The following is a 27,281-nucleotide window of genomic DNA, read 5'->3' on the forward strand; positions in this document are numbered from 1 at the left end:
AAAAAAAAAAAAAAAAAAAAAAAGAAAACCTAAAACAAAAACAAAAACAAAAAAAGCCCAAAACACCAAACCAAGCCAAACAACAACAACAAAAGTTTAAGAAAGAAAAAAGAAGCTAGACAGATGGGTTAGCATATAGATAAAGAATAGTTACTGCTCTTACAGAGGACCTAGGTTTGGTTCTAAGCACATACATCAAGAGGCCAACAACCACCCGGAACTCCAGTTCTGGAGGACCTGATGCCCTCTTCTGACCTCCAAGGACACCTGGCATACACACAATTCACATAATATTCTCGAAAGCACTCATATATACATTTTTTTAAGTGAACAAGTCATGGTTATTAACCTGAATAAACTTACATGTCTAAAGGTGAGAAAAACTAAATAATTAAAGCTGTATATATAAAAATGTGTAAGATTAGGAAGAACATGGTGCTAGAAAAGGAACTAAGTATCTCCCGTGATAAAAATAAAAAGACGACTGGCAAAGAGGAATGGGGTTTGGTGAGAGATTCAGAACCAAAGGGACAGCAAGGTCTAGGAGCACCTACAACAGAAGGCTATGCAGCTGAGAACAGAAAATGCAGAAGGGCTTTGACACAGTGACAGGAAGCCCTGAAGGGATTTAAGCAGCAAAATGACATTACCAGATTTAAATTCACAGCTCTTGTGTAAAAGTGTTCTGGAAGCAAGCATATCTTAAAAAGGAATCTCAATTCACCTCTTATTATTATTTTTTTTTAAATCCTATGTTTTTAAATTTAACTATGAACCAGTGATCTGCCTGTCTCTGCCTCTTGAGTGCTGGGATTAAAGGTGTGTGCCACCACACTGTTTAATTTTAAAGTATTTACTTTTGTTTTTGGAGATTAAGCCTTTATTTCTATTATTCAATTATTTAAAATTACTTCTGTGTCCCTATATTTGACTCAAGAATATTAATAATAGCTAGCTTTTATTGAGCATGTATATATTCGAACACTATCTTAACTGGCTTTCAGTGTCAACTAGGAAGGTCTAAATAGATGAGTGTGTGTGTGTGTGTGTGTGTGTGTGTGTGTGTAATGGAGAATAAACCAGTAGTAGTTTAGGTAAGAGATTGATAGTGCATGCCTGAAAGCCCACTGCTTTGTAGGCAGTGTACAAACTGAGGACATGACTGCTCCATGGTATGATCAAGGGCAAGGTGTTTATTGTAGATATGAGAGAAAACACCTACAGGCATCTTAAGAGTCCAGAGCAGAGAGAAGTTGGGCTGAACACAGCCAGCAGGCTGGACATGGCCAGAGCTATTTGGGACAAAGGGGAGAACAGCAGGAGATAGAGAAAAGACACAGTGAAAGAAGCAGAAGAGAAAGGGGAGAAGGGAGAGAGAGAGATGCAAACATGAGCTTTGAAATGCGTACTAGGTTACTTACAACACTGAAGGAACCTGGAGTCTAGCATGAGCTTTGATATGGAATAGGCCTCTTGGGTAACGATATGTCCCTTCTGCCTCTGTGGAAGAGTGGAACCGGCTTCACGAGTTCCTGAGGAACGCTGGTTTTATCTAACTGCCAGGAATCCTCCTATATCCAGGCTGAGCTCATTTCTGGATACTTGGACTGCCTTTTCCAGTTTGTTGATGTTTCATTTGGACCTGACAGGTAGGAATGTAAGGAGTTCAAGGCCAATCTCAGCTACACAGTAAGCTTGAGACCAGCCTAGGCTGCATGTGACCCGTCTCAGCAACAACCAAAAATAAGAGATCATGGTAGATTATGGGGTCAATGACGAAGGTAAAGGGATGGACTTAGGAGATGAGTTCATAGGTATGACTGACAGGGAGAAGTTTTCAAGGATTCTGATTTATATAAATGGGTCACGTACAGATGTGTTTTGTTCTCGTTTTGATTAAGGCAGGGCATGGCTTAGGCTTGCAGCGGCTGTCCTAGTCTAGGTTCCTGGACGTCCAAGGTCTGGGATCATAGGTGTGTACCACAATAATCATAGCTTCAAAAATATCTTTTTAAAAAGATGTATTTTGTATTTATATGTATGTGTCCTGTGTGAATTTATGTACATGTAGGTGCACTTATAATTCTGAATCTTGGAACTAATACCGCAGCCCGTTGTGAGTTGCCTAATGGGGGTGCTGAGAACAGAACCTGGATCCTCCCTATAAGCATTAAGTGTTCTCTTAACAACTGAGCTATTATCTCTCCAGGATCTTTTCTTTAGAAAACTATTCTTTTTTGCTTTTTGTTTTTTCAACAGGGTTTCTTTGTGTAGCCCCGGGTGTCCTGGAACTCACTTTGTACACTAGGCTGGCCTCGAACCCATAAATCTGCCTGCCTCTGCCTCCTAAAGGCGTGTGCTACCATGCCTGGCTCTAGAAAACTATTCTTAAATATTCGTTTCAGCCGGGCGGTGGTGGCGCACGCCTTTAATCCCAGCACTTGGGAGGCAGAGGCAGGCGGATTTCTGAGTTCGAGGCCAGCCTGGTCTACAAAGTGAGTTCCAGGTCAGCCAGGGCTATACAGAGAAACCCTGTCTCGAAAAAACAAAAAACAAAAATGAAAACAAAAAATATTCGTTTCAATGACAAACTGATCATAGGCTCTACCCATCTATACCCAAACTTGATATTTCTACTAGAAACTATATAAGTCCTATTATACAATTTTTAGTATATAACTTTGTGATAGAGTTTGCTAGAGGAAAAATATAACCCAATTTTCATTAAGTCTTAGAAAATGGAGAAGGGGCTGGAGAGATGATTCAGGAATTAAGAACACTGGCCGCTTTTGCAGAGGACCAGGTTCCGTTCCCAGTGTCTACATGCGGCTCACAACCATCTATTGCTCCAATTCTAAAGGACCCAATGCCCTCTTCTGGCCTCTGTAGGTACCAGGCATGCATGTGGTATGCATACATATGTAGGCAAACACCCATGCACAGAAAATACTACTAGCATCCTTAAAATAAAACAAAAACAAACAAACAAACAAAAAACTGGGAGCCGGGTGTGGTAGCACACGCCTTTGATCCCAGCACTCGGGAGGCAGAGGCAGGCGGATTTGAGTTCGAGGCCAGTCTGATCTACAGAGTGAGTTCCAGGACAGCCAGGGCTACATAGAGAAACCCTGTCTCGAAAAAAACCAAACCAAACCAAACCAAAAAAACTGAGAAATTACTGTAACAGTAATAAATACTTAGCAGCCTCTTAGAGCCTCCAACTTTTGTATGGCTATGGTAAGATGAATTCCCTAGAATGTGTAACCCCAAAGAGTAAGTAAAGTATTTATCTCAAGATCTGAGAGGAGTAGAAAACTGCCTTCTAGGCTGGCCTCAAATTGGCCAGTCTTACCACTGCTTTTGCCTTCTCAGAGCTGGGACTATAGCGTTGAGTCACCATGTCCAGCACTACTCAACTTTTAAAATCTGTCCCCAGATCTTCTAAGGCACAGACGTATCACAGAAATTAGTGGACTGGTTTAACCGGAGGCTGTGATTCTATTTGCTTCCTTTATAGAACCTGTTGTTTATATTCCAATTGGTCCTTTTCCCTACTGATTTACAACCTTAAAATAAGCCGCAGAAAATTCTGATTTAAAAAAACAAAATTACAGCAGGGTTAGGAATGTGGCTCCGCTGATAGATTGCTTACCTTGGTAGCATGCACAAAGTCCTGGGTTAGATGCCCAGCACTTCCCAAAAATAAAATAAACTGACTTGGTGTGGTGGCTGCCACACGTCTATGATTATTATGGTATAATACCAGCATTCAGATGATGGAAATAGAATCAGTTCAAGACCATGCACAGTGAATTTGAAGCCCACGGGGGGGGGGGGAGGTTACTCAACGGCCTGTTGACAAATAAGTCTATACACTTTTTACATCTTTTACTCCGCACTTGCCAGAAACTCATCGTTTAACTTTAGCAGCCTTCTTCTGAGTTGTGGCGTTCCCACCCAAGCCTCCCAAGGTGCCCGTTACTGGAACTGTAGGCAATGGCTATGAAGCTGAAACCAAGGATGAGCCCATCCATCCCACATCCTTCCTCTCATCTCTAGGTGTGGTACAGCTCAGGCCTGCCACGAAACGCTCGGCAGTCACAGAACAGTCCGGGCTAACTTTCTCCCAACCCAAGGGCCGGCTCGCGCTCAAGTTCCCAACAGGCGGACTATGTTCCCGGGAACTCCACGAACGCCGCCGGCGTCCGCCGGGCCCCGCGGGAAGCTCCTCTCCGAAGCACTTGGCACCCACCAACCCGCTCGGTCGCCGCCCCGCAGCCCCGCCGAAGGGGGCGTGGCGCCGCGGGAACTCCGGGGTGACGTCACGAGACGCCGGCTGCCTCCCGGGCCGGGCGGGCCGCCCTCCGGCCAGCCTTCCGGAGGTTCCGGCCGTCCCCTCCGTGGGTTCGGCCGCCTGGAAGAGGAGGGGACGCGGCGAGAGGTGGGCAGTAGCGAGCGGCGGGGCCTTCCCGGCCCGGAGGACATCGCTCGCTCTCTTCTTTGAGCTCCTCTGCAGGGAGGCTCGGAGGCTGTGAGTGAAGGGACGGACTCTCCTCCTTCCTACCCTGCGTGCTGGGTCGGAGCAGCTACTTCCGGTCGGACGCGGCGCTCTCGCAGAGGCTCGGGTGGCCGGGACGCGCGAGGCACTCGCCGAGGTAGGCTGGGCCCGGGCTGGTCCGGAGGACGCCGGCCGGGCCCCTGCTCCACGCCGTCTGCCCGGCTCCGGCGCCCTTCGAGGACGCGCCCCTCGGCGCTGAGCCCGCCCCGCGCATGCGCCCAGTGCGCAGCGCGCGCTTTCCGCGGCGTTTGAAGAGTCTTCCGTGGGACCCGGGGGAGCGCTGGGGACCCGAGGGGGGCGTCTGAGGCTGATGGAGACCGGCTTGGAGTGAGGGCCGCGGCGAATCTGCGTTGTGCCTGTGAGAGGGACGCTGAATGTCCTGTGCGTCTCCCTTGTGTGGTGTGACAGTCTAGTCTTACCGAGCGTCTTCAGCGGGGAGGTTTGCGATGCTGAGGACACACAGGAAAGAAGCGTCCCCAGCCTTTGTGTCCACAGAGACCCGGGAGACGAGATGAGTGTTGTGAGAGAGAAGGACTCGGTGCGCAGCGAATAACGGTTCAGAGCAAAAAGATTGGCTGCCAAATGCTCAGCGGGAACACTAGGCGGAAAGGATGTGCAAACTTGGTACTGGTAGTTTTTACTGTCAATAAACAGTCATGGTGGCTCTCGTAGACAGGCGCAAGCGGATCTTTCAGAGTTCAAGGCCAGCTTGGTCTCCATAGCGAGTTCCAGGTCAGCCAGAGCTAAATAGTGAGACCTGTTTCAAAACAACAGAAGCGCTGGATTATTTCAACTATTTCGTCATTGATGCAGTTTTGGAAAGGACACTTCGATTACACTGCTAGTTTTAACTCAGCTTTAAGTTTTACATTAAAGTAATTAAACCTTTAAACTTTTCTTCCTTTTTTCTTTTTTCTTTTCTTTTTTTCTTTCTTTTGATGGGGTGTTAGGGGAGTAGAGTGAGGGTTTTTTTCAAGACGAGGTTTCTCAGTGTAGACCTAGCTGTCCAGAAACTCGCACCGGAGACCAGGCTGAGCTCAAACTCAAGAGAGTGCGTTATCACTGCCTGGCATAGGGTTTTTTTTGTTTGTTTGTTTGTTTGTTTTTTTCTTTTCTTGCTACAGAGAAGTATAGTTCGGGGTTCAAATCCTAGCCACGAAGTAGCCACACCCTGGCTGTGTCACCTTGAGCAAGTCACTTAATCTGTTATAACCATGTGCCTAACTCTAAACTGAAGTTAATAATTGTACCTCCTCTAAGCTGTTCTGGTTTCATCTCTCCACCTACACCGGTTTTCAAGCCAGTCCCAGAGAACTGTAGTTTATCTCATAATATTCTGTAACAGACAAAGCCTTGGAGATGTATCTCAGTGCTTCTCACCTAGCATGCCTGGATTCTTTTCCAGACACCATAAGAAATAATTTTTAAAAAAAGTTTAAATAGTCTCATCACTATTGCATCAAGAGGATTAACAATAACTTGGTGTACCCAAGAAAATTAATGAGATTATTTGAAATCTATTTATGTTCATTTTTTGCTGATTATTTTAAGAATGCCTAACTGCAATTTTTGTAACACTTGCTCAATGTGTGTATTGTTTCTGTAGTGCTTTACCAAGAACCAAGTAGTTGCATACATTCTTTTCTTTAAAAAATTAACTTTTAGGCTAGAATACAAAGTAATGGGTTTCAGGGTGATACCTTCCTATACATGTCATTATGTAATGTTACCAGGTTGAATGAATTCTTGCAGCTTTAGAAGTTTAACTTTGTTTTTTTTTTTAGACTTATTTTTTATTTTGTGTGTATGAGTGTTTTGCCTACATGTATGTGTTTCTAGTGTGTGTGTATGTATATATATCACATGTGTGCCTAGTGGGGGTCAGGTCAGGTCAGAGTCCCTAGAACTAGAGTTGTAGAAGATTGTGGATGCTAAGACTTGAAGCTCGGTCCTTTGAAAAAGCAGCCAATGCTCTTAAACGCTAAGCCATTTATCTATCTAGTTGTTTTGTGTTTGTACAGAGTCTGTGCATCCCAGGCTGGCTTCACACTCTCTGTGTAGCTGGAGTATAGAGGATGGCCTTAATCTCCTGATCCTCCCGCCTCTGCTAGGATTATATGCATTCACTACTGTGCTCAGTGTCTGGGTGCTGGGGATGGAATGAACCCAGAGCCTTATGAGTGCTAGATACACGCTTTACCAGCTGAGCTTCATCTCCAGACTCTTTGTGTCCTGCGCCTTCTCTGTGCCCTCCTGTCTCTTCTGCCTCCTCCCATGTTTTTTTCTGTGTAGCCCAGGTTGGCCTTTAGCTTGCAGCAGTCACTCTCATCCTCCCTAGTGCTGAAGTTGGGGCGTGAGCCACCATGCCCAACATGGTACTTTTGTAATGCCTAATTAATGGTTTCAGTTAAGAGCGCATTTTAAAATATGTAGTAGCTCATTTGAGTTTCTTAATAGACTGTTGCTTCTTCTCAGGGGCCACATAAGTTTTAAAGTCAGTCATTAACTGTTACTATGAAAGAGTCACGGTGTACCTTTATTCTAATAGCTTTGTACCTCTAAATAGACAGTATGTTCTTAGAGCTTTGCTGCACGTGTATCTTGCTGACTTGTTCTCAGAAATATACATGATTCTCTTATGTGTTAATATATCAACATCTACCTGGTTTTATAGCATGTATATGTGAATGATTATAAAGTCAGTAATATTTTAGAATGTTTTTCTAGTGTCTGGTTCAGTACAGTGTTGCATTTCACATCACTCCAAAACTTAAGGCAGTAATTTTTTTTCAGTGCTAGGGATTGAGTCCAAGGCCTCTTGTACTTGCTCAGAAAGCACTCCTTTCCTGAGCTACATTCTCATGTATATTAGTACATTTATTTATTTCCCATGTGAGTGAACATATGTGCCCATACCACTGGATCCCATGCCACAGTACACATGTGGAGGTCAGAAGCCACCTTGTTGGAGTCAGTTTGTTCCCTCCTTCCCCTTCCAAGGATCAAACTCAAGTTGACAGGCTTAGTGGCTTTCATTTGCTGATCCATCTTGCAGGTTTTTCCTTTCCTTTTTTTCCCCCTTTCTTTTTAAAGATAGGGTTTTCTTATATAACCCAGATTGACCTTGAACTTGGAATCCTCCTGCCTCCTCTGGAGTGCCAGAATTATACATGTACCAGCTATTGGACAGTAAATCCTACAAGAGTAAATGAATTCTGTCTATGGATGGCTATAAACCTTTCAATATTATTAGAGCCCTTTTTACTTTAGCATAATTCAGGTAATTATTCCTTCTTGGGTGGAAAAATTGAGAACCTGCCTGTAACTTTACCTATATGAAGGCCAAATAACTGAAGTCATAGTTTTCTCACTGTTCTCTTTCCTCCCCACTTACCCCCACCTCTTTGACACAGGGTCTCTCTGTGTAGCTCTCACTGGCTTTGAATTCACAGAGATCCCCCTGCCTCCACCTCCCATGTTCTGAGTCTAGAGGAGTGCGTTGTACTCTGCTCTGACCATCATTTTCTTTCCCAGCTTCTGTCAAACTCTGAGTGATGGTAAACATGTAAGGAGAGCCTGAGAATAGCTGCACTGGGGCTTTCATCGTGACTTCAGGTTATGTGAAGGTGAGTGCAAAAAAAGTGACATATTGCAATCTGTCATTTCAGGTATTTCAACACTCCAAAGACAACGTCACACCTATGTAAGAACACAAGAAAGGTCAGGGAGACATCAGCAAATACAAGTGTGAAGCCTGGTAAGCAAGATGAGCATTTCAGGAAGCAGCTGTGGAAGCCCTAATTCTGCAGATGTATCCAGTGACTTCAAGGAACTCTGGACAAAGCTAAAAGAGTATCATGATAAGGAAGTACAAGGTACACTCTTTCTTTACATACTTGCAACTATAATAGTAGAAACTAGGTTTGATTATTTTATATATTTTTTGCATAGAAATAACTTTATTTAGGGGCAAATGTCCCAGCTTTAAAGGGCATTTACTGTTGTGATGCTTTATGATTTGTTTATTGATGAATTGTTACATTATAACTACAACTACTACAGAATATATTGGGGGGAGTTATTGTTTTTAAATTCATGTGTATGTGTGTGAGCCTGTGTGAGTATTTATGTACAATGTGTGTTCAGGAGGCCATGTAGGCCAAAAGAGGATATCAGATCCTGTGGAACCAGAGTTATCGGCAGTGAGCCACCATGTAGGTACTAGGAGCTGAACTTTGGTTCTCTGCAAGAGTATAAATGCTCTTAACTGATGAATCATCTCTCCAGCCTCTACAACATAATTCTCATACAACTTGTCAGTAGTTACTTGTGTAACTCTGCTCTGTGGTGCTAAAAACAGTAAAATGTATTGACCTCAGACTTAGATTTCGATTCTAATTTCACCTTCCTGCTGGCTTTGTTATCTTAGCTATCATATAATCTTTTATCTTTTTCCTATTATTAATTTGCAGGATTATCTAGAGCTATAAAAATGCTATTAAAGTAGTGTGACAAACTTTTCAGGAGCTGTTTGCTACTAAACATTCATATATAAAAGTGAATGGCAGAAGCCAGGCATGGTGGCGCACTCCTTTAATCCCAGCACTCAGGAGGCAGAGGCAGGTGGATTTCTGAGTTTGAGGCCAGCCTGGTCTACAAAGTGAGTTCCAGGACAACTAGGGCTATACAGAAAAGCCCTGTCTCGAAAAACCAAAAAAAAAAAAAAAAAAAAAAGTGAATGACAGTTTATTTTTAAAGTTCCTGTAGGCTACCAGAGATAGTCATATAGTCAGTCATACAGTTCAGTGAAATAAGAGATTTATCTGAAGTACAGTGAATGCACAGATGATTAAATAGTTGTATTTAAAATGAGTATATAAATATTTGTGTTAAAAGATACCTTAGAGACTGGGTACTCTGTTAACAGAATGATTGCCTGGCTTGTACAAAGCCTTGGGTTTAATTCCCCCAATACCACATAAGCCAGATGCTATGGCACTCACCTGTAATCTCAGTTCTTAGGAGGGGAGGCAGGAGGATCAGAAGTTCAAGGTTTTTCTCAGATCTTTAATGTGTGATAGATTTTCCTCATATATGAGAAATGTTTCCTATTGCAAGTTTGTGTTTTGTAGTGATGCTGAGGAAGGAAGCCCAGGCCTCATATATGTTGACTGAGTACTCTCCCACTGAATGACACTCCCAACTTTATGAGTATTTCTTGATTGCCTACTGCAACAATGTGTTTTATATTATGGTGCCCCACAGCTTTAACATTATACCATAATGCCATTTCAATGTGATCCACTTGAATCAGTTATAACGTTTAATTGTGGGGATGGATTGAATCTTTTTGGGGATATATTTCCATGGTAAATTTAGTTTCTTGCAAAACCTTATAATAGCCTCAGTAGATTCTGACTATGAACTTCAAAGAACCTTTGCAAGTCTTAGTGTACATAGAGATACTTAATCACAAGATATATTTTGAGTGTTTGCTGTGTGACAGAATTTTAATGCAGTATATTATGTTTAGGACGATACCAGGAAGAACCAGTATGTGTTTCCATTTTCTTTCAGACTAGGCTTTCCAGTTGGCTATATCTAGGCAATACAGGTAGTAGGAGGGTGAGGAAGATAGAACTTTCTGAAAAGAAAGACTCTAGAAATAGAAAACCTTAGAGATAAAAACCTGATATATTTTTTTTTTGAGCTTTCAAGTTGAAGTTTATTTATAGACCATTTCAGTTATTAGACAATCCACCTGAGTTCCTGTCAATAGAGGATGGTTTCCTGGAGGAGATAACTACTAACTCTTTAGAACTTGAAATGTGATAGAATGTTATTGTTCCCTGGAGGTCTGGAGGTCACACTTGCCAACTAAAGGGTAATAACTTTTTTTTTTTTTTTTTTTGGATATTTTCTTTATTTGCATTTCAAATGTTATCCCCTTTCCCAACCCCCTCGAAACCCCCATCTTATCTCCCCTCCCCATGCTTCTATGAAGGTGTTCCCCCACTGACCCAACACTCCGGCCTCCCCACCTTCGAATTCTCCAACACTGGGGCATTGAGCCTTCACAGAACCAAGGGTCTCTCCTCCCATTGATGCCAACAAGGCCATCCTCTGCTACATATGCAGCTGGAGCCATGGGTCCCTCCATGTGTACTTCTTGGTTGGTAGTTTAGTCCCTGGGAGCTCTGGGAAGTCTGGTTGGTTAATATTGTTGTTCTTCCTATGGGGTTGCAAACCCCTTCAGTTGGTAACCCCATGTTCAGTCCAATGGTTGGCTGTGAATACTCACCTCTATTTGTCAGCCTCTCAGGAGGCAGCCATATCAGGCTCCTGTCAGCATGCATTTCTTGGCATCCACAATAGTGTCTGGGTTTGGTGGCTGTATATGGGATGGATCCCCAAGTGGAGCAGTCTCTGGATGACCTTTCCTTCAGTCTCTGCTCCACACTTTGTCTCTGTATTTCCTCCCGTATTTTGTTCCCCCTTCTAAGAAGGACCAAAGCACCCACACTTTGGTCTTCCTTTTTTTTTTTTTTTTTGAGCTTCATGTGATCTGTAAATTGTATGGAGTATCCCAAGCTTTTGGGCTAATATCCACTTATCAGTGAGTGCATATCATGTGTGTTTTTTGGTGATTGGGTTACCTTACTCAGGATGATATTTTCTAGTTCTATCCACTTGCCTAAGAATTTTATGAATTCATTGCTTTTAATAGCTGAGTAGTACTCCATTGTGTAAATGTACCACATTTTCTGTATCCATTTTCTCTGTTGAAGGACATTTGGGTTCTTTCCAGCTTCTGGCTATTATAAATGAGGCTGCTATGAACATAGTGGAGCATGTGTCCTTGTGGGTATATGCCCAGGAGTGGTATAGCTGGGTCCTTAGACTATGTCCAGTTTTGATTTCCAGACTATGTGCCAGACTGATTTCCAGAGTGGTTGTACCAGCTTGCAATCCCACCAGCAATGGAGGAGTGTTCCTTTTTCTCCACATCCTTGCCAGATTCTGCTGTCACCTGCATATTTTTGTCTTAGCCATTCTACTGGTGTGAGGTGGAATCTCAGGGTTGTTTTGATTTGCATTTCCCTGATGACTAAGGATGTTGAACATTCCTTGCTTCTCGGTTCGTTATTCCTCAGTTGAGAATTCTCTCTTTAGCTCTGTACCCCATTTTTTAAATAGGGTTATGTGATTCTCTGGAGTCTGACTTCTTGAGTATATATTCTGTATATATTGGATGTTAGCCCTCTATTGGATGTAGGATTGGTAAAGATCCTTTCCCAATCTTTTGATTGCCATTTTTGTCCTATTGACAGTGTCCTTTGCCTTATAGAAGCTTTGCAATTTTATGAGGTCCCATTTGTTGAATCTAGATCTTACAGCACAAGCCATTGGTGTTGTGTTCGGGAATTTTTCCCTGTGCCCATATCTTTGGGGCTCTTTCCCACTTTCTCCTTAGTTTCAGTGTCTCTGGTTTTATGTAGAGTCCCTTGATCCACTTGGGCTTTAGCTTTGTACAAGGAGATAAGAATGGATCAATTTGCATTCTTCTACATGCTGACCTCCAGTTGAGCCAGCACCATTTGTTGAAAATACTGTTTTTTTTTCCACTGAATTGTTTGTAAGCTCCTTTGTCAAATATCAAGTGACCATAGGTGTGTGGGTTCATTTCTGGGTTCTCCAAAGAATTACAGGCAGTTGGGTGTATTTCCAAGTGGAAATGTGATTTGTTAGGTAAGATGTGGTGCTGAGGAAGCAGATAGGTTCAGGTGAGCAGTATGTTCGTGCGAAGATTCAAAACAGGGTTTCTCCGTGTAGCCCTGGCTGTTCTGGAACTCATCTTGTAGACCAGTTTAGCCTTGAACTCAGAGAAGCTCCTATCTTTGCCTCCTAAATGCTGAGATTAAAGGCATGGGGTCAACATCCCTAGCTAGGATTAGCTCCTGATTGCCAATCCTGTTGATTGTGGGTGGATTCAAATAGAGCCATACTGAAAAAGAGGCATGAGATGGAGTGGTCAAGTCTATAAATTATAGCACTACAAGTGCTAAAAAGCTATCCTCTTTATTTGATTTGAATAAAGATGGTAACTGTACAAGTTGTTTAGCTTTGTACTGCTTCAGATGCCTCATGGTATAAAGATATCTACCTCTGATTGCGTTATGTAACTGAGTGGAGTGTTTGGAAGAGTGTCTGCACACAGTAGGCAATATATATTAGTTATTACCATGTTTCTGAAGCAGCAACTATATTTTATAAATGTCTACTACAGAAACCTGACAGTGGGATACTGGAAAAAACTTTTAACCTTAAGTCTCATATATTGAATAATTTTGTTTATAAAACATTATTTATTTATTGGGAGTGTCTGTGTCATGTTGCTTGTGTGGAGGTAGAAGACAACTTTCATGAGTTCTCTTTCTTCACTCTGTGGGTCCAGGGGATCAAACTTAAGTTGTCAGACTGCAAGCCTGAGCTAGATAGGTGGCTCCTATTCTTGTCTGTCTGTCTGTCTATCTGTACTGGCTAGTTTTGTGTCAACTTGACACAGCTGGAGTTATCACAGAGAAAGGAGCTTCAGTTGGGGAAATGCCCCCATGAGATCCAGCTGTAAGGCATTTTCTCAATTAGTGATCAAGGAGGGAGGTCCCCTTGTGGGTGGTGCCATCTCTGGGCTGGTAGTCTTGGGTTGTATAAGAGAGCAAGCTGAGCAAGCCAGGGGAGGCAAGCCAGTAAAGAACATCCCTCCANGGCCTCTGCATCAGCTCCTGCTTNCTGACCTGCTTGAGTTCCAGTCCTGCATCCTTTGGTGATCAACAGCAATATGGAAATGTAAGCCAAATAAACCCATTCCTCCCTAACTTGCTTCTTGGTCATGATGTTTTGTGCAGGAATAGAAACCCTGACTAAGACACTGTCTGCCTGCTTTCTTTCTTTCTTTCTTTCTTTCTTTCTTTCTTTCTTTCTTTCTTTCTTTCTTTCTTTCTTTCTTTCTTTCTTTCTTTTAAATCTGTTTTTTGAGACAGAGTTTCTCTGTATAGCCTTGACTGTCCTGGAAATAGCTCTGTAGACCAGGCTGGCCTTAAACTCAGAAATCTACCTGCCTCTGTCTCTCAAGTGTGAGGATTAAAGGTGTGGACCACCACCATTAAGCTCCTATTCTCAAAGACAGGATCTAGGCCTGTCCCGAATTTCCTATGTAGCCCAGGCTGATCACGAACATGACATGTTTTGGCTTTCTGTAGTTTTTTTTTCAGAAAGATTTTATAATTTTTAGTGTATGAGTCCTTTGTCTTCTAAGCATCTTATTTCCATGTTGTATCAGATAGATAGAACAGATATTACTTAGTTCAAGCTGATTTTGACCTTGCAGTGTAGTTGAGGGTAGACTTGAATTCCTGCCTCCATCTTCTGGAGTGCTGGTATTACAGGTATACATAACCATGCCCTGCTGGTTTCAGCCTTTTTCCTATCCCTATGTAAGAGTTCTTACATATAAGGCAGATAGATTAGGTGAAGTCAGAGGATGGCTTTGGGAGATGGCTCTCTACTTCCCTTATGTGAATTGAAGGATTGGACTGTCATCAGACTGGCAGCACCTGTACTTCTGAGCCATCTGGGCCAGTCTAATTCTTGCTCTAATTTAAGTGTTTTTATTATAGCGATAGAAAGTTGACTAACATACCCATTTAAGTGTGTTATATATTTAAAGGGAAATATATTTTGCAGGTTTCTTCTTTATGTTCTTCTGTAAACAGGGTTTTCAGGAGACCTCTGTTTTATGATAATTACAGTAACATTAAAAAATGTATATTTCTTGAGAGTAAAACAATATGTTTGTTATAAAATCTGACAAATACTACATAGTAAATAGTTCACCCTTGTTTTATAGTAGGTAATTCCTTTATATTACACAATCTTTGTTGCTGCTTTTTAATAGGCTTCATGGTGTCAGGAATGTTGGTGTGCTATAAAAAGCATTAAGAGGGTAAAGTATAAGAAGCAGGCTTATTTCCTACTTATAGATTTTTGAAAGTCTTAAATAATAGTGGTTTTTGTTTATTTGTTTAAGACAGAGTTTTACTATGTAGCTCAGCTAGTCTAGAAATTGCTGTGTAACCCAGGCAGTCATCAGACTCAAGATCCTCCTGCCTCAGCCTCATAGCCTTGGGATTATAGGCATGTGCCGCCATATTTAGCATAGTCAGCACTATTTATAGAAAATTGACATTATTTAAAAATTTAGTTTGGCTTGCTGAATATTTCCTAAACAAAAGAGGGCTTTTGTAATATTAGTCCTTTGTCGATGAGTTTTACGTAGTTCTCTATAAAACTGGATCCTCTGACTATGTAATAACATCAAAGACCTGCCTGGAGGGTACTTTCTTTTTAAAAAGATGATGGGGGATCTACTTAGGAAACTAATACAAGAGGCTGTTTGCAAGACATCAAACATAGACTTGTCTGGACAGTGCAGGTTTTGAAGTCTGTATAGGAATCAAATTTGACTCATTACTTTTTCAAGCTTTGTGTGAGTAAAAGACAAAGGAGAATGTTAGGAAGAGTTAGTAGTACTTGAGGAGCATGGTTTTATTTAGACAGCCAAGGAAGTCTTCACATAAGAAATTACACACATCTGTATACCCTGCTGTTTCTTGTTGCAGTTTCTTGTTGGCTCTATTTAACCAAAACATAATAAAACAACAGCAGTGGTCTATAGAACAGTGTGTACACCGATCATGATATAATAAGCTTCATGCATTTCTTTTAAAACTAAGAGTAAATGGTCTCCCATCTTATGTTGAAAATCAGCAGTTTGCAAGCTTCATTGTTTTCAGAGGGATAATTGTGGAGATACTAGTCACTGAGTTTTTAATCTTTTTAGCGTAGTCAACTCCTTTCATCACTGTTCATCCTAGTGTCTAAGATGTCATTGAGAATAGACAGCTTTCATGCTTTGATTTCAGAATATCAGGTTTTAATAGACGATTTAGAAGTTTTTAACATTCAAGTCCCAAGAATATATTTAGGTAGGATTTTTATTTTTTAAAATCTCAGTATTGGATTTATTATTAAAAGTACAAGTAACAAAGTAAAATTTAGAATATTTGGTTTTTATATTATTGTATAGTGTTTATTGTCCACACTAGGTTCTGTTACCACATCTCAGCCAATATAAAGTTCTATGTTTCATAAACCTAGACCATTTTCATAGAAAACTAGGCCTTTTGTGGCAGGGCATAATTGCAACTGCTTTAAAGAAATGGAACAGTGTGGAGGCTCGAACATGACAGGATGTCTGTACCTTAAGTCTGGGTTTTGTTACAGTTGTTTATTGTTCTACGTATTCTCACATGTTTGATCAACATTATAAAAAAGGTATTTACATAAGCATTATATACATACATACGTACATCTGACTTAAGTACTACAAAATCAACAATTTTGGCTCATAGTACTAGTGCCTAATAAGAACTCCCTAAGTAGTTATCACATATTATTTTATTATTTGTATTTATAACTACTGTAAATTCAGTGAAATTCACAACAGTTAGTTTATCTATTTTGAAATAATTAAATATTAGGCAAATTACATATATTAAGTATAGCTGAGTCTATAAATTAGTTTTTAGTTTAGAATAGAAGTAATTTATTGTATAGTTAGATAGGATTTTTTTGGTAAAATCAAATTACTTGATCTTTAGATGAAGCTCTGCCTATATGGTTTTTATCTGGTTAAAGAACTAAAACAAGGGGCTGGTGAGATGGCTCAGTGGGTAAGAGCACACGACTGCTCTTCCGAAGGTCCAGAGTTCAAATCCCAGCAACCACATGGTGGCTCATAACCATTTGTAACAAGATCTGAAGACAGCTACAGTGTACTTACATATAATAAATAAATCTTAAAAAAAAAAAAAGAACTAGAACAAGAATTAATAGCATTGGGTATTGTTTATATATCATAAATTGAACTAACTCTTGCCTCATTTATGAACTTTTAAACTTCTTTAGTGTAATATAACAGCATATACTTGCCCTTGATTTCCTCCAAAATTCATAGAATGAATAGATGTATGATTAATTGATGTTCTATAATGCTTAGTCTTTTGAGCACTGTATCCTCAATATGTTCGGGTTGCCAGTGTTATGATCGCAAATACTTTGTTGAACAGACTACCTGTTCATACAGGAGCTACATTGTTGTATAGCCTCATTCCTCCCGATGGGTGTGGAGCAGGATTAAAGCACTCTTTATAGGGGTTCTAATTGTAGATTCCTAATTGACTTGATGAATAGCAAATGCTAAAATTTAAACACACACACACGCACATTCAAACCTGTTTCAGGGCTGATTACATGACAGAACAGATGCCTCACAGGTGTTGAATGCTTGTAAGGTAAAAGAATAGTCTTTCCATATTTCCTAAGAATTCTCTTTTGAAGGTTATATGGATTTTCCACTTCATTGTTTCTTTTCTAAAAAATAAAGAATCTTTATTTCATGGCTAGAATCCATTTAATCTTTGGCTACTTTTCACTTGGAGAAGAACACAGTATTCTTAACTACCTGAACCATTTCTCCAGTCTGAGAGATCCAACTTTTAAAAAAAGAAAGGAAGCGAAACTCTTAGAGAACTTTAACAAGTTCTAGGCAATTTATTTTTAAGATAATTATAATAGTTGTAGTTGAAGAAATTGCAAATGTTATAATATGAACTTAATTAGGAATTAAAGTCCTTTTACTCTCTTATATTAATCAGATTTGCAGGGGATGAAGAGAAAAACTACATTCAACTAGAAAATTTCAACTAATTTGACTTTTTTTTTTGAGATTCAGCTATGTAGCCCAGGTCTCAACCTTGTGAGCATCCTGCTTCAGCCATCTGAGTGCTGATATTACAGGCATGAACCACAGGGTCCAGTTCAGTGTATGTTTCAAGAGAGTTTTGAAGATTATAAAGATTGTTTGATATACTTCAGATAGTTTGGTTTGGTTTGTTAAATTTACTATTATTCCATCAAATGGTACTTTATATGTATTTTATGTGGACATCTCTACTTTAAATATTTTTATATTGCTTAACATTGAATATTTTTGTTATGTGTTTCTACATAGATTAAAACCCAGGAAATCAGATACTAATGAGAACAACTTTTGATATATTGCCAAGTTGTTTCCCAAAGACTATACTAGTTTCTTGTATCTTCAGAAAAAAATGGTTTTATAGTTTTACAACCCCTTCATTTTTATAATTAGTAACTGACTATTTGGTTTGCATTTATATTTAGTTGCTAGTAGTGTTGTAGTCTGTGTTTCATGCTTGTTTAGTAGTTATTTTTCTGTTAGTTACTACCATGAAAATTAGAAATGCCTTATTACTTTTTATCCTTATTTTCCCTGGCCATTTTGTTTTGTATCAGACTTAATTAAAACTGAAAAGTACACATGTCTAGAGTTAAAAATCCTTGTGTCCTTTTTTAAGTACTTTTTTTTTTTAAGATTTTATTTATTTTTATGTATATGAGCACACTGTAGCTGTGTTCAGACACACCAGAAGAGGGTATCAGATCCCATTACAGATGGTTGTGAGTCATCACGTGGTTGCTGGGAATTGAGTTTAGGACCTTAAGAAGAAGAGTCAGTGCTCTTAACCACTGAGCCATTTCTCCAGCCCCAAGTACTTTTCTATAAGCACCTTTGTTTCTAATCCAGAAGTTCCTGCCACAATCTAGCTTAATCCCCAGAGATTTGAGCCTACATAGGTGCTATTACTGTTAGCAAATATATTGGCTGTGGCAGAACACAGTTTATAGTGAGCTGATAATTATATGTTTGCTCTCACTATTAGAAAGGAAATAACTCACTTTTAATATACTTGGCTGTCATATAATAGGCTAAAAGCAATAATGTTGCAGATTTGTTTTCATAGCCTGAGGGTACAAGTAAGGGGACTACACTGTACATCAAATGCAGCTTGGTTCATTATTCAGAAGCTAGTCTAAATTGGCTTAATAGTGTAACATTTGCCTCATAAAGGAACTTGATTAACTGCTTTAGAATTGGTACAATGTGTAACAAAACACTGTGCTTTACTTTGCAGGTTTACAAGTCAAAGTAACCAAACTGAAAAAGGAACGAATTTTGTAAGTATCAGTAGGTAATGCCAATGTCTTATTTATTAATTGATACTGATAGCCAGTCTCATTTTTTTTTAAAAAGCCTTATGTCTTACTTAAAAATAAATTACCTTTGAGCTAATTAATTGTGGCTTTTTTTTAATGTTTTAAAATAAAAAAGAATGCCTGATTTCTAAGTACAGACTTAGTTAACATGCACATGTATATTTTACTATATATTATATATAAAATCACCTTTTTATAGAATATTTAGTGAAATGAGAGCTGTTTGTGTTTATCATTCTTTTCTCTGGGATATTAATTCTTTATACTCAAAGTATTACAAAGGGAGGAGAAGAATTGTGAGATTTCTAAACTTATAAGAAATGGAAGCCAAACATGGTAGCAGACACCTGTAATTTCAGCAGTTAAGAGCAGGGGCAGGAGGATTATGAGTTTAAGACTAGTTTCTGTAAGTCCAGCCAAAGCTACATAAAGACCCTGTCTTAACCGGTGTGAGGGCATGGTGGCATTCCTGTACTCTCTGTACTTGGAAGGTAGTGATAAGAGGGTCAGGGGTTCTGGGCCAGTCTCATTTATATAGCTTCAGCTACGTGAGCGCTTGTCTTAAACAACAAAGCTGAGCCTTGCACTGCACCCATGGTCCCAGTACACGGGAGGTAGAAACCAGGAAGAGAAGGATTTACAGTCCAGGCAGCTGCAAGCTACATGAGACTTTATCTCGAAAGATCACACACAACCACGCATGTGCCTATGTGTGCTAATGTATACATATACAAAAAAAATGAACGCTAGGTAGATATTCTGATGCTACTTTGAAGAAGTTTAGAGTGACTAGAAGGCCCGGAATTGCTTTGAATATTAAACTATGAATCATGTGGTTTTCAACTTTTAAGTAGATTTTACTCATGGTTATTTACTTTGCAGGTTTGAGAATGTGAAATAGATGTCATAATAGAATATCAGTACATATGACAAAACAGTGTCATTATGATAAGTGAGTTTATATACCCATATACCTAGAGGCCTACCTTGTCTCATGCTTCTGATATTTCTAGACTATAGCTGAAATCTAGGATTACTTACCATTTTATTTATCTAAAAAAATAAGCGGTGAAAACTTTTCCTTCACACCTGGAAAGCTATATTTGATAGCAGAAATAGATTGAGATATGGGAGGAATATACAAACTTTAAACATGCATCTGGTTGGCTTAGTCACTAAACCTTAGTGGTTAAGAATACTCATTGCTCTTGTTGAGGACCCATGATTCAATTCCCAACACTCATATCATCATATACAATCTAACTCCAGTTGCAGATCTGAGGTCCTCTTCTGACCTCCACAGGCACCAGATACCTGCACTGGTGCACATACAAACATAAAGGCTAATAACTCATACATACGTATAAGTCTAAAATAATATTTTTTAAAATCTTTAATTGGTTTCTATAAAATTGTTTGTTGATAATTCTTGTAAGAAGTTTGCGCCGAGCAGTGTTGGCGCACGCCTTTAATCCCAGCACTTGGGAGACAGAGGTAGGTGGATTTCTGAGTTCGAGACCAGCCTGGTCTACAAAGTGAGTTCCAGGACAGCCAAGGCTACACAGAGAAACCCTGTCTCGATCCCCCCTCCTTCCCACCCCCAAAAGAAGTTTGCAATGTTAAAAGTGAGTATGTTACCCCCCCCCCCTTTTTTTTTAGCTATGTCACTTTAACTGGCTTTGAAATCTATGTAGACTCTGCTGGACTTGAACTCAGAGGTCCACCTGCTTCTGCATCTGCATTGTGAGTGCTAGGATTAAATGATGGCTCAATAACTGTCAACTCCAGTCTCAGGGGATCTGATGCTTTCTTTGGCCTCAGAACACTAGGCACACAGGTGTTGAACAGACATATATGTAGGTAAAAATCCTCATACACATGAAATAAACAAACAAGCAAATAAATATAGTTTTAAGGAACCTATGTTCTTTGGAGAAATGGTAATAGCTATGTGAGGTTTATAGCATGTAAGATGAGCTGTAATGGTTTATGGTGCCAGAAAATAAGGACATAGTGAAAAGAGTGGTATGCTAAACATTATCAAAGGTTGGTCCTGTAGCTCAGTGGTAGATTGCTTGCTTAGCATATGCAAAGCCCTGAGGTTAATTCTTAGTACCAAATAAAAACCAAGCATGGTGAGACATGTCTGTACTATCAGCACTTGGGAGGTTGAGAAGAGAGTTGGTAATCCTTGACTCCATAGTAGGAGTCATCATATACATGAGACATTGTCACAAAAAATAAAAACAAAGAAAGTGTAAAAACCTCAAAGTAGTTAAGTCTAAGACAACTAGAAATAGTGATCAGTTATAGATCCTCTAAAGCAAAGTGATGACTCTTGATTAGTGGGATTTCAGTTAGTAAGTGTAGAAAGAATTACACACACAGAAAAATCATTGTGTGGGAAGCTTTACAGCATAAATTCTTAAAGGCAATAATCATCCATTGAGCCTAAAGTAAGTATGATAAGTAGGATAAGAAACAGTGTTTGTGGGTAGAGAGGTGTCTCAATGGTTAAAAGCACTGACTGCTCTCCCATAGGACCCAGGGTCAGTTCCCAGCACCTACATGGCTGCTCACAATAGCCTGAAACTCTAGTTCCAAGGGATCTGATGCTCTCTTCTGACCTCTTCCGGGATCAAGCATACACATGGTGCACATAACATACTTGCACATAAAACAACATTCTTTATAATGTATATGAAATTTGAAAAGAAATCATATTCATAAACTTTATAAATTCTTTTAAAATGGGGAAACATAAACCCATATTTGTCACCTTGTACAAAGCTCAACTCTAAGTGGATCAAGGACCTCAACATAAAACCAGGTACACTGAATCTAATAGAAAGTGGGAAAGGACCTTGAGCTCATTGGCACAGGGGAAAGTTTCCTAAACAGAACTCCAATGACTCATACTCTAAGATCAAGAATTGATAAATGGGACCTCATGAAACTGGAAAGCTTCTGTAAGGCAAAGGACATAGTTGGTAAGACAAATTGGCAACCTACAGATTGGGAAAAAATATAGAGGGCTAATACCCAAAAATATATAAAGAACTCAAGTTAATCACCAAAAAAACCAAACAACCCAATCAAAAGAATGGGGTATAGAACTAAACTGAGAATTCACAACTGCGGAATCTCTAATGACTGAGAAGCACCTAAAGAAATGTTCAAAGTCCTTAGTGATCAGAGAAATGCAAATAAAAACGACCCTGAGATTCCACTTACACCAATCAGAATGGCTAAGATCAAAACTTCAGGTGAAAACACATGTTGGAGAGGATGTGGAGAAAGATCCCTCCATTGCTGATGGGATTGCAAACTGGTACAACCACTCTGGAAATCAATCTGGAGGTTCCTCAGAAAATTGGAAATAGATTTATCTGAAGACCCAGCTATACCACTCTTGGGAATATACCCAAAAGATGTTCCACCATGTCACAGGGACACGTGTTTCACTATGTTCATAGTGGCCTTATTTGTGATAGCCAGAAACTGGAAACAACCTATACGTCCCATGACAGAAGAATGAATACAGAAAATGTGGTTCATTTACACAGTGGAATACTACTCAGCTATTAAGAATGAGGACATCCTGTGATTTGCAGGCAAATGGGTGGAACTAGAAAAATATCATCCTGAGTGAGGTAACTCAGACCCAAAACAACATGTGTGGCATGTACTCACTAATAAGTGGATATTAGCCAAAACAAAACAAAACAAAAAACACAAAAAAAGACCATACAGAATACCCAAGATACAGTCCACAGAACTCAAAAAGGTCAACAAGCTGAAGTGCCCAAGTGAGGATGCCTCAGTCCCTCTTGGGAGAGAGAAGAAAGCAATCACAAGTGGGGAGGGAGGGAGGGACCTGGGAGGGAAAGTGGACTGGGTTGGAGAGGAGTGGTGGGGGGGAAGGGGAACCTGATTGGGTATTGGGTGAGGGAAAAGGACTGAAGCCCTGAAGGCCAGCAGAAAGAATGTAAACAGGCAACCTCAGGAAATAGGAGGTTGGGGGACCCCCCCCCCCAAGAATGCACCAGAGACCTGGTAGGTCAGAGACTCCCAGGACTCAAAGGGAGGAACCTTTGATGAAATGCTCGACAGTAGGAAGAGGACACTTACAGAGCCCACCTCCAGCAGGAAGACAGGGCATCAAGTGAGGGATGGGGTTCCCATCCCACAGTCACATCTCTGACCCATAATTTTTCCTGTCTGAAAGAATTAACAAGGATGGAAATGGAGAGGAGCCTGAGGAAAAGAAGGTTCAGCGACAGGCCCAAAGTGGGATCCAGCTCAAGGGGAGGTCCCAAGGCCTGACACTATTACTGAGGCTATGGAGTGCTCACAAAAAAGGATCTATCATGACTACCCTCAGAAAGACCCAACAAGCAGCTGAAAGAGTCAGATGCAGATATTTGAACCCAACAAATGGACAGAAGTTGCTAACCCCTGTGGTTGAATTAGTGAAAATCTAGAAGAAGTTGAGGAGGAGGGTGACCTTATAGGAGGACCAGCAGTCTCAAACTGGACCCCCAAAATTTCTCAAATACTGGACCACCAACCAAGCTGCATACACCAGCTGATATGAGGCCCCCAACACACATACAGTAGAGGACTTGAGGTCTGTGTTCATTCAGAGATGATGCATCTAACCCTGAAGAGACTGGAGGCCCCAGGGAGTTTAGGGGTCAGGTGGGGTGGGAGGGTGGGTGCATCCACGTGGAGACGGACGGGGTGAGGTGGGGAGGATGTGTGGGATGTAGAGCAGTTGGAGGGTAGATGGGAGAGCGAGGAATGGAATATGGAGTGTAAAAAATAAAAATAAAAGTTTCAAAAAAATGGCACAATATTGCTTTTCTCATATTCTTAGCAAAGCGGTGTTATAATGGGGAAACATAGTCAACAAAATAACTGTGTAATACGATGCAGTGATATGACAGACTTTTCCACATTGGAGGAAACATAAAAAATACAAGGTTGGATCCTAGACCAGAGAAATCATATTAAAGGAACAGCTGGCAAAATTTAGACAGGTTTTCTTAATTAGTTACTACTTAATATTGTTATTAGTGTTAATTTTTTATGTTGATGCTTTGCAACGTTATTTGTAAGTCTGAAATTGTTTCCAGAATGAATCATTAGAAAAGATCAACTTCTTCCCTCAAAACTACTAAATACTGATAAAATGAAGATTAATCTTAGCAAGAAGTAAGCTGGCAAAGTGACGGTTGAATGGGGAACTAAAGATGTTGCAGTCTGACTATCACCACCTCCCAAAGCAGCCAGGAAAACGTCATTACTAGTGCAGCTCCTGGAGCTTAATGTTCCTTCTATGACATCAATTTTATTTTTTATGGGTAATAACACTTCATAAACTGACCCCCTGCTCTCCAAAAAAAGCCTGATGGTGGTTCACACCTCTAATCCCAGCTCTTGGGAAGCAGAGGCAGGAGGATCTCTGAGTTGGAAGCCAGCCTAGATTACAGATTGAGTTCTAAGACAGCCAGGGCTCCACAGAGAAACCCTGTCTTGAACCTTCCTCTTCCCCTTCAAAAAAAAATTTCATAAACTGTGCATCCTTTTAATGGACTTTAATACTAATGGTATTGCCTTATATTTATGAATCATGTATATATTATGTATGTATAATGAATTATATTTGTGACCTCAGAAAAATTTTATGTGTAAGCTCTCCCTATGATATACATTACTCCAAAGCTAATGCATTTTATTGGATGAGACAAAAAATAGAATTATTTTCTTTATATGTAAAATTCACTTTCCTATCCACTTGAAATACAATGGAAATATTTATTTAAGAATAAACAGACTTTGCTGCTAAATTTTTTTGAGCTACTTGCGTTTTAAAATTCTGAACTACACTTAGATGCTGTGATTTTCAGTTTCATTTTTGTTTGTATTAATGTCCTTTATAAATGTTGTCACTGTTACTTTCTCTTTTTTTTTCTTTTCTTCTTTCTTTCTTTCTTTCTTTCTTTCTTTCTTTCTTTCTTTCTTTCTTTCTTTCTTTCTTTCTTTCTTTCTTTTTCTTTCTTTTTTGAAACAGTGTTTCTCTGTGGAGCCCTAGCTGTCCTAGAACTCACTTTGAAAACTAGGTTCACCTGGAACTCATAGAAATTCTTTCTCTGCCTTCCAAGTACTGGGATTAAAGGAATGTACCACCACAGCCCTGTTTACTTTTCTTTCTCAAAAGGAATCTTATTATTATCACTATTTGTATATGTATGGATGTTTTGCCTGCATATATCCCTGTGCACTATGTGTGTGCCTGGTGCACATGGAGGCCAGAAGAAGGTCTTGGATCTTGGAACTGAAGTTCCAGATGGTTGTGAGAAGTCATTTGGGTGCTAGGATTCAAACCTAAGTCCTCTAGGAGAGCAGCCAATGCTCTCCAGCTTCAATGGTCTGGCTTTTTTCTGACTGGTTCAATGTTTCAGAATTGACTACTAGAAACAGGGTGAAATCTTTTATATTGCTCCCTGGGTCAGTGTTACAGTTACTAATGTTGTAAATCCTGAAATAATAACCACTAATTCAGATACCATTTTTTTTTTTTTTTAAGATTTATTTATTTATTATATGTAAGTACACTGTAGCTGTCTTCAGACACTCCAGAAGAGGGCGCCAGATCTTGTTACGGATGGTTGTGAGCCACCATGTGGTTGCTGGCATTTGAACTCAGGACCTTCGGGAGAGCAGTCAGGTGCTCTTACCTGCTAAGCCATCTCACCAGCCCCCAGATACCATTCTTAAAAATGAAAATGGAGAACATTTTTAAGAAGTACTAAAATTCAGAAATCATTGTACTTAACTATTTGATTATACATTTTAAATTACTTCCACTAGATGTTTTTTGAAAGAAATTAGTTTTATTAAAATGGATCTTTCCTGTAAACCTATTAGTTTTATTTTCTCAAATATTACTATTTATTAAAACATTTATTTATTTATTATGTACACATTGTTCTGCCTGCATGCAAGAAGAGGATAACAGATCCCATTATACAGGGTTATCAGCAACCATGTAGTTGCTGGGCCTTTGTTTTGTAGACCAAATTTAGGAGTTATAATATCAGAACTGTCTTTATAATTTTCTATAAATTTTTATTTCCTAACTTTAGAGATGCACAGAGACTAGAAGAATTCTTCACCAAAAATCAACAGCTGAGAGACCAGCAGAAAGTCCTACAGGAAACCATTAAAATTTTAGAAGATAGGTATGTTTGATACTTGAATGAGAAAGTATTTCCTTCTCAACGGGAGTCCATTGGGTTTATTTTTAATCATTTCTGGGATTGGAAGTGATCTTTCTCCCTTAGCCTTAGGTTATCCTTGAATAAGTTCTTTCTAAGGCTGACAATATACTGCTAGGTTTTATATATGGTTTCCCACTATTTTTAGCAATCAGAGCTTAACCTATAAATGGTATCTTTAATGTTAGATATAAGAGGAACTTAAAGGTGAATAGCCTGATCCAATGCTTACATTTCCTCTAATTTCCAAGTATTTGGAAACTAATAAATTGTATTTCTGCTATCTTACTCTATTTCTTTTATAGGTTTTTCACTTTCCATCAGTATAGAAATTTTTCTATCTGTATATTCCCGAGATAACACAGCAGCCTTCATATATAGACCTTTTCCCCCGACTCAGATGAGATCAATACCCAAGGAAAAATACTTCCAGAATTAGGTACTTTCCATTTTCATATATGCTACCAAAAGGCTAACTGATTTGAACTAGGATATTTTTTTCTTTAGTGGTGAGATAATTTCTTTCTTTTTTTCTAATTTTTTTTTATTTAAATTCATTAGATACATCAAACATATCAATAGTATTGAGTATTTTGAGAATCAAATAATATATAAAAATTTTGTTCAACTTTAATATTTGTATCCTCTCAAATCCTAAAAATATCATTAATAAACATTTAATGCTATACATAACTGTTAATCATATATCTAATAATGAATACTAAATTGTTTCAGAACATATAAAATATTCTTTGGGAATTAAGCATAGTATGAGTATAAAATATTAAAAATGAATCATTAAGAAATATAGTCAAAAGCCCTTTTATGATACCTTAACCTGACATAGTGAGAGAGTATTCAAAATACATTATATATGTGTGTACATTGTCTTACTATAAATTTAATTAAAAAAGATCATCAGTGTTTCTAGGAGGGAAATTATTTTATCAGTAAGTATATTTTAAAAATTTCAAAATAGCAAAAACTCTTTGAAGTTCAACATTAAGAAAATGCTAATTTCAAACACAGTAAGAAAAATTAATATTTCCATTATGTTTGTAGTACATGATTTTAATATTTTCTTTTATTATTATTATTATTATTTTCTTTATTTACATTTCAAATGCTATCCTGAAAGTTTCCTATACCCCTCCCCCCCACCTCTGCTCCCCTACCCACCCACTCCCACTACTTGGCCCAGGCCTTGCCTTGTGCTGGGTCATATAAAGTTTGCAAGACCA

General features: G+C 39.3%; 1 protein-coding gene across 4 annotated transcripts in view; it reads left to right on the top strand.

Annotated features, from left to right (window-relative positions):
* Positions 1-27,281, top strand: part of Rbbp8 (RB binding protein 8, endonuclease) — a 99,836-nt gene that overhangs the window by 14,755 nt on the left and 57,800 nt on the right. Inside the window, exons 1-4 of one of the 4 annotated variants that reach the window (XM_021214447.1) lie at positions 4,305-4,655; positions 8,227-8,433; positions 18,676-18,718; positions 25,909-26,004. In XM_021214447.1, the coding sequence (XP_021070106.1) occupies positions 8,325-8,433; positions 18,676-18,718; positions 25,909-26,004 (248 nt within the window). In that variant the 5' untranslated portion in view covers positions 4,305-4,655; positions 8,227-8,324. Of the gene's footprint in view, positions 1-4,304; positions 4,656-4,904; positions 5,183-8,226; positions 8,434-18,675; positions 18,719-25,908; positions 26,005-27,281 lie in introns of those variants that run through there. The other 3 variants (XM_029547151.1, XM_021214448.1, XM_029547152.1) reach the window with 3 other exon arrangements.

The sequence above is a fragment of the Mus pahari genome, chromosome 15 (assembly GCF_900095145.1).
Source record: "Mus pahari chromosome 15, PAHARI_EIJ_v1.1, whole genome shotgun sequence".
Taxonomy (NCBI): domain Eukaryota; kingdom Metazoa; phylum Chordata; class Mammalia; order Rodentia; family Muridae; genus Mus; species Mus pahari.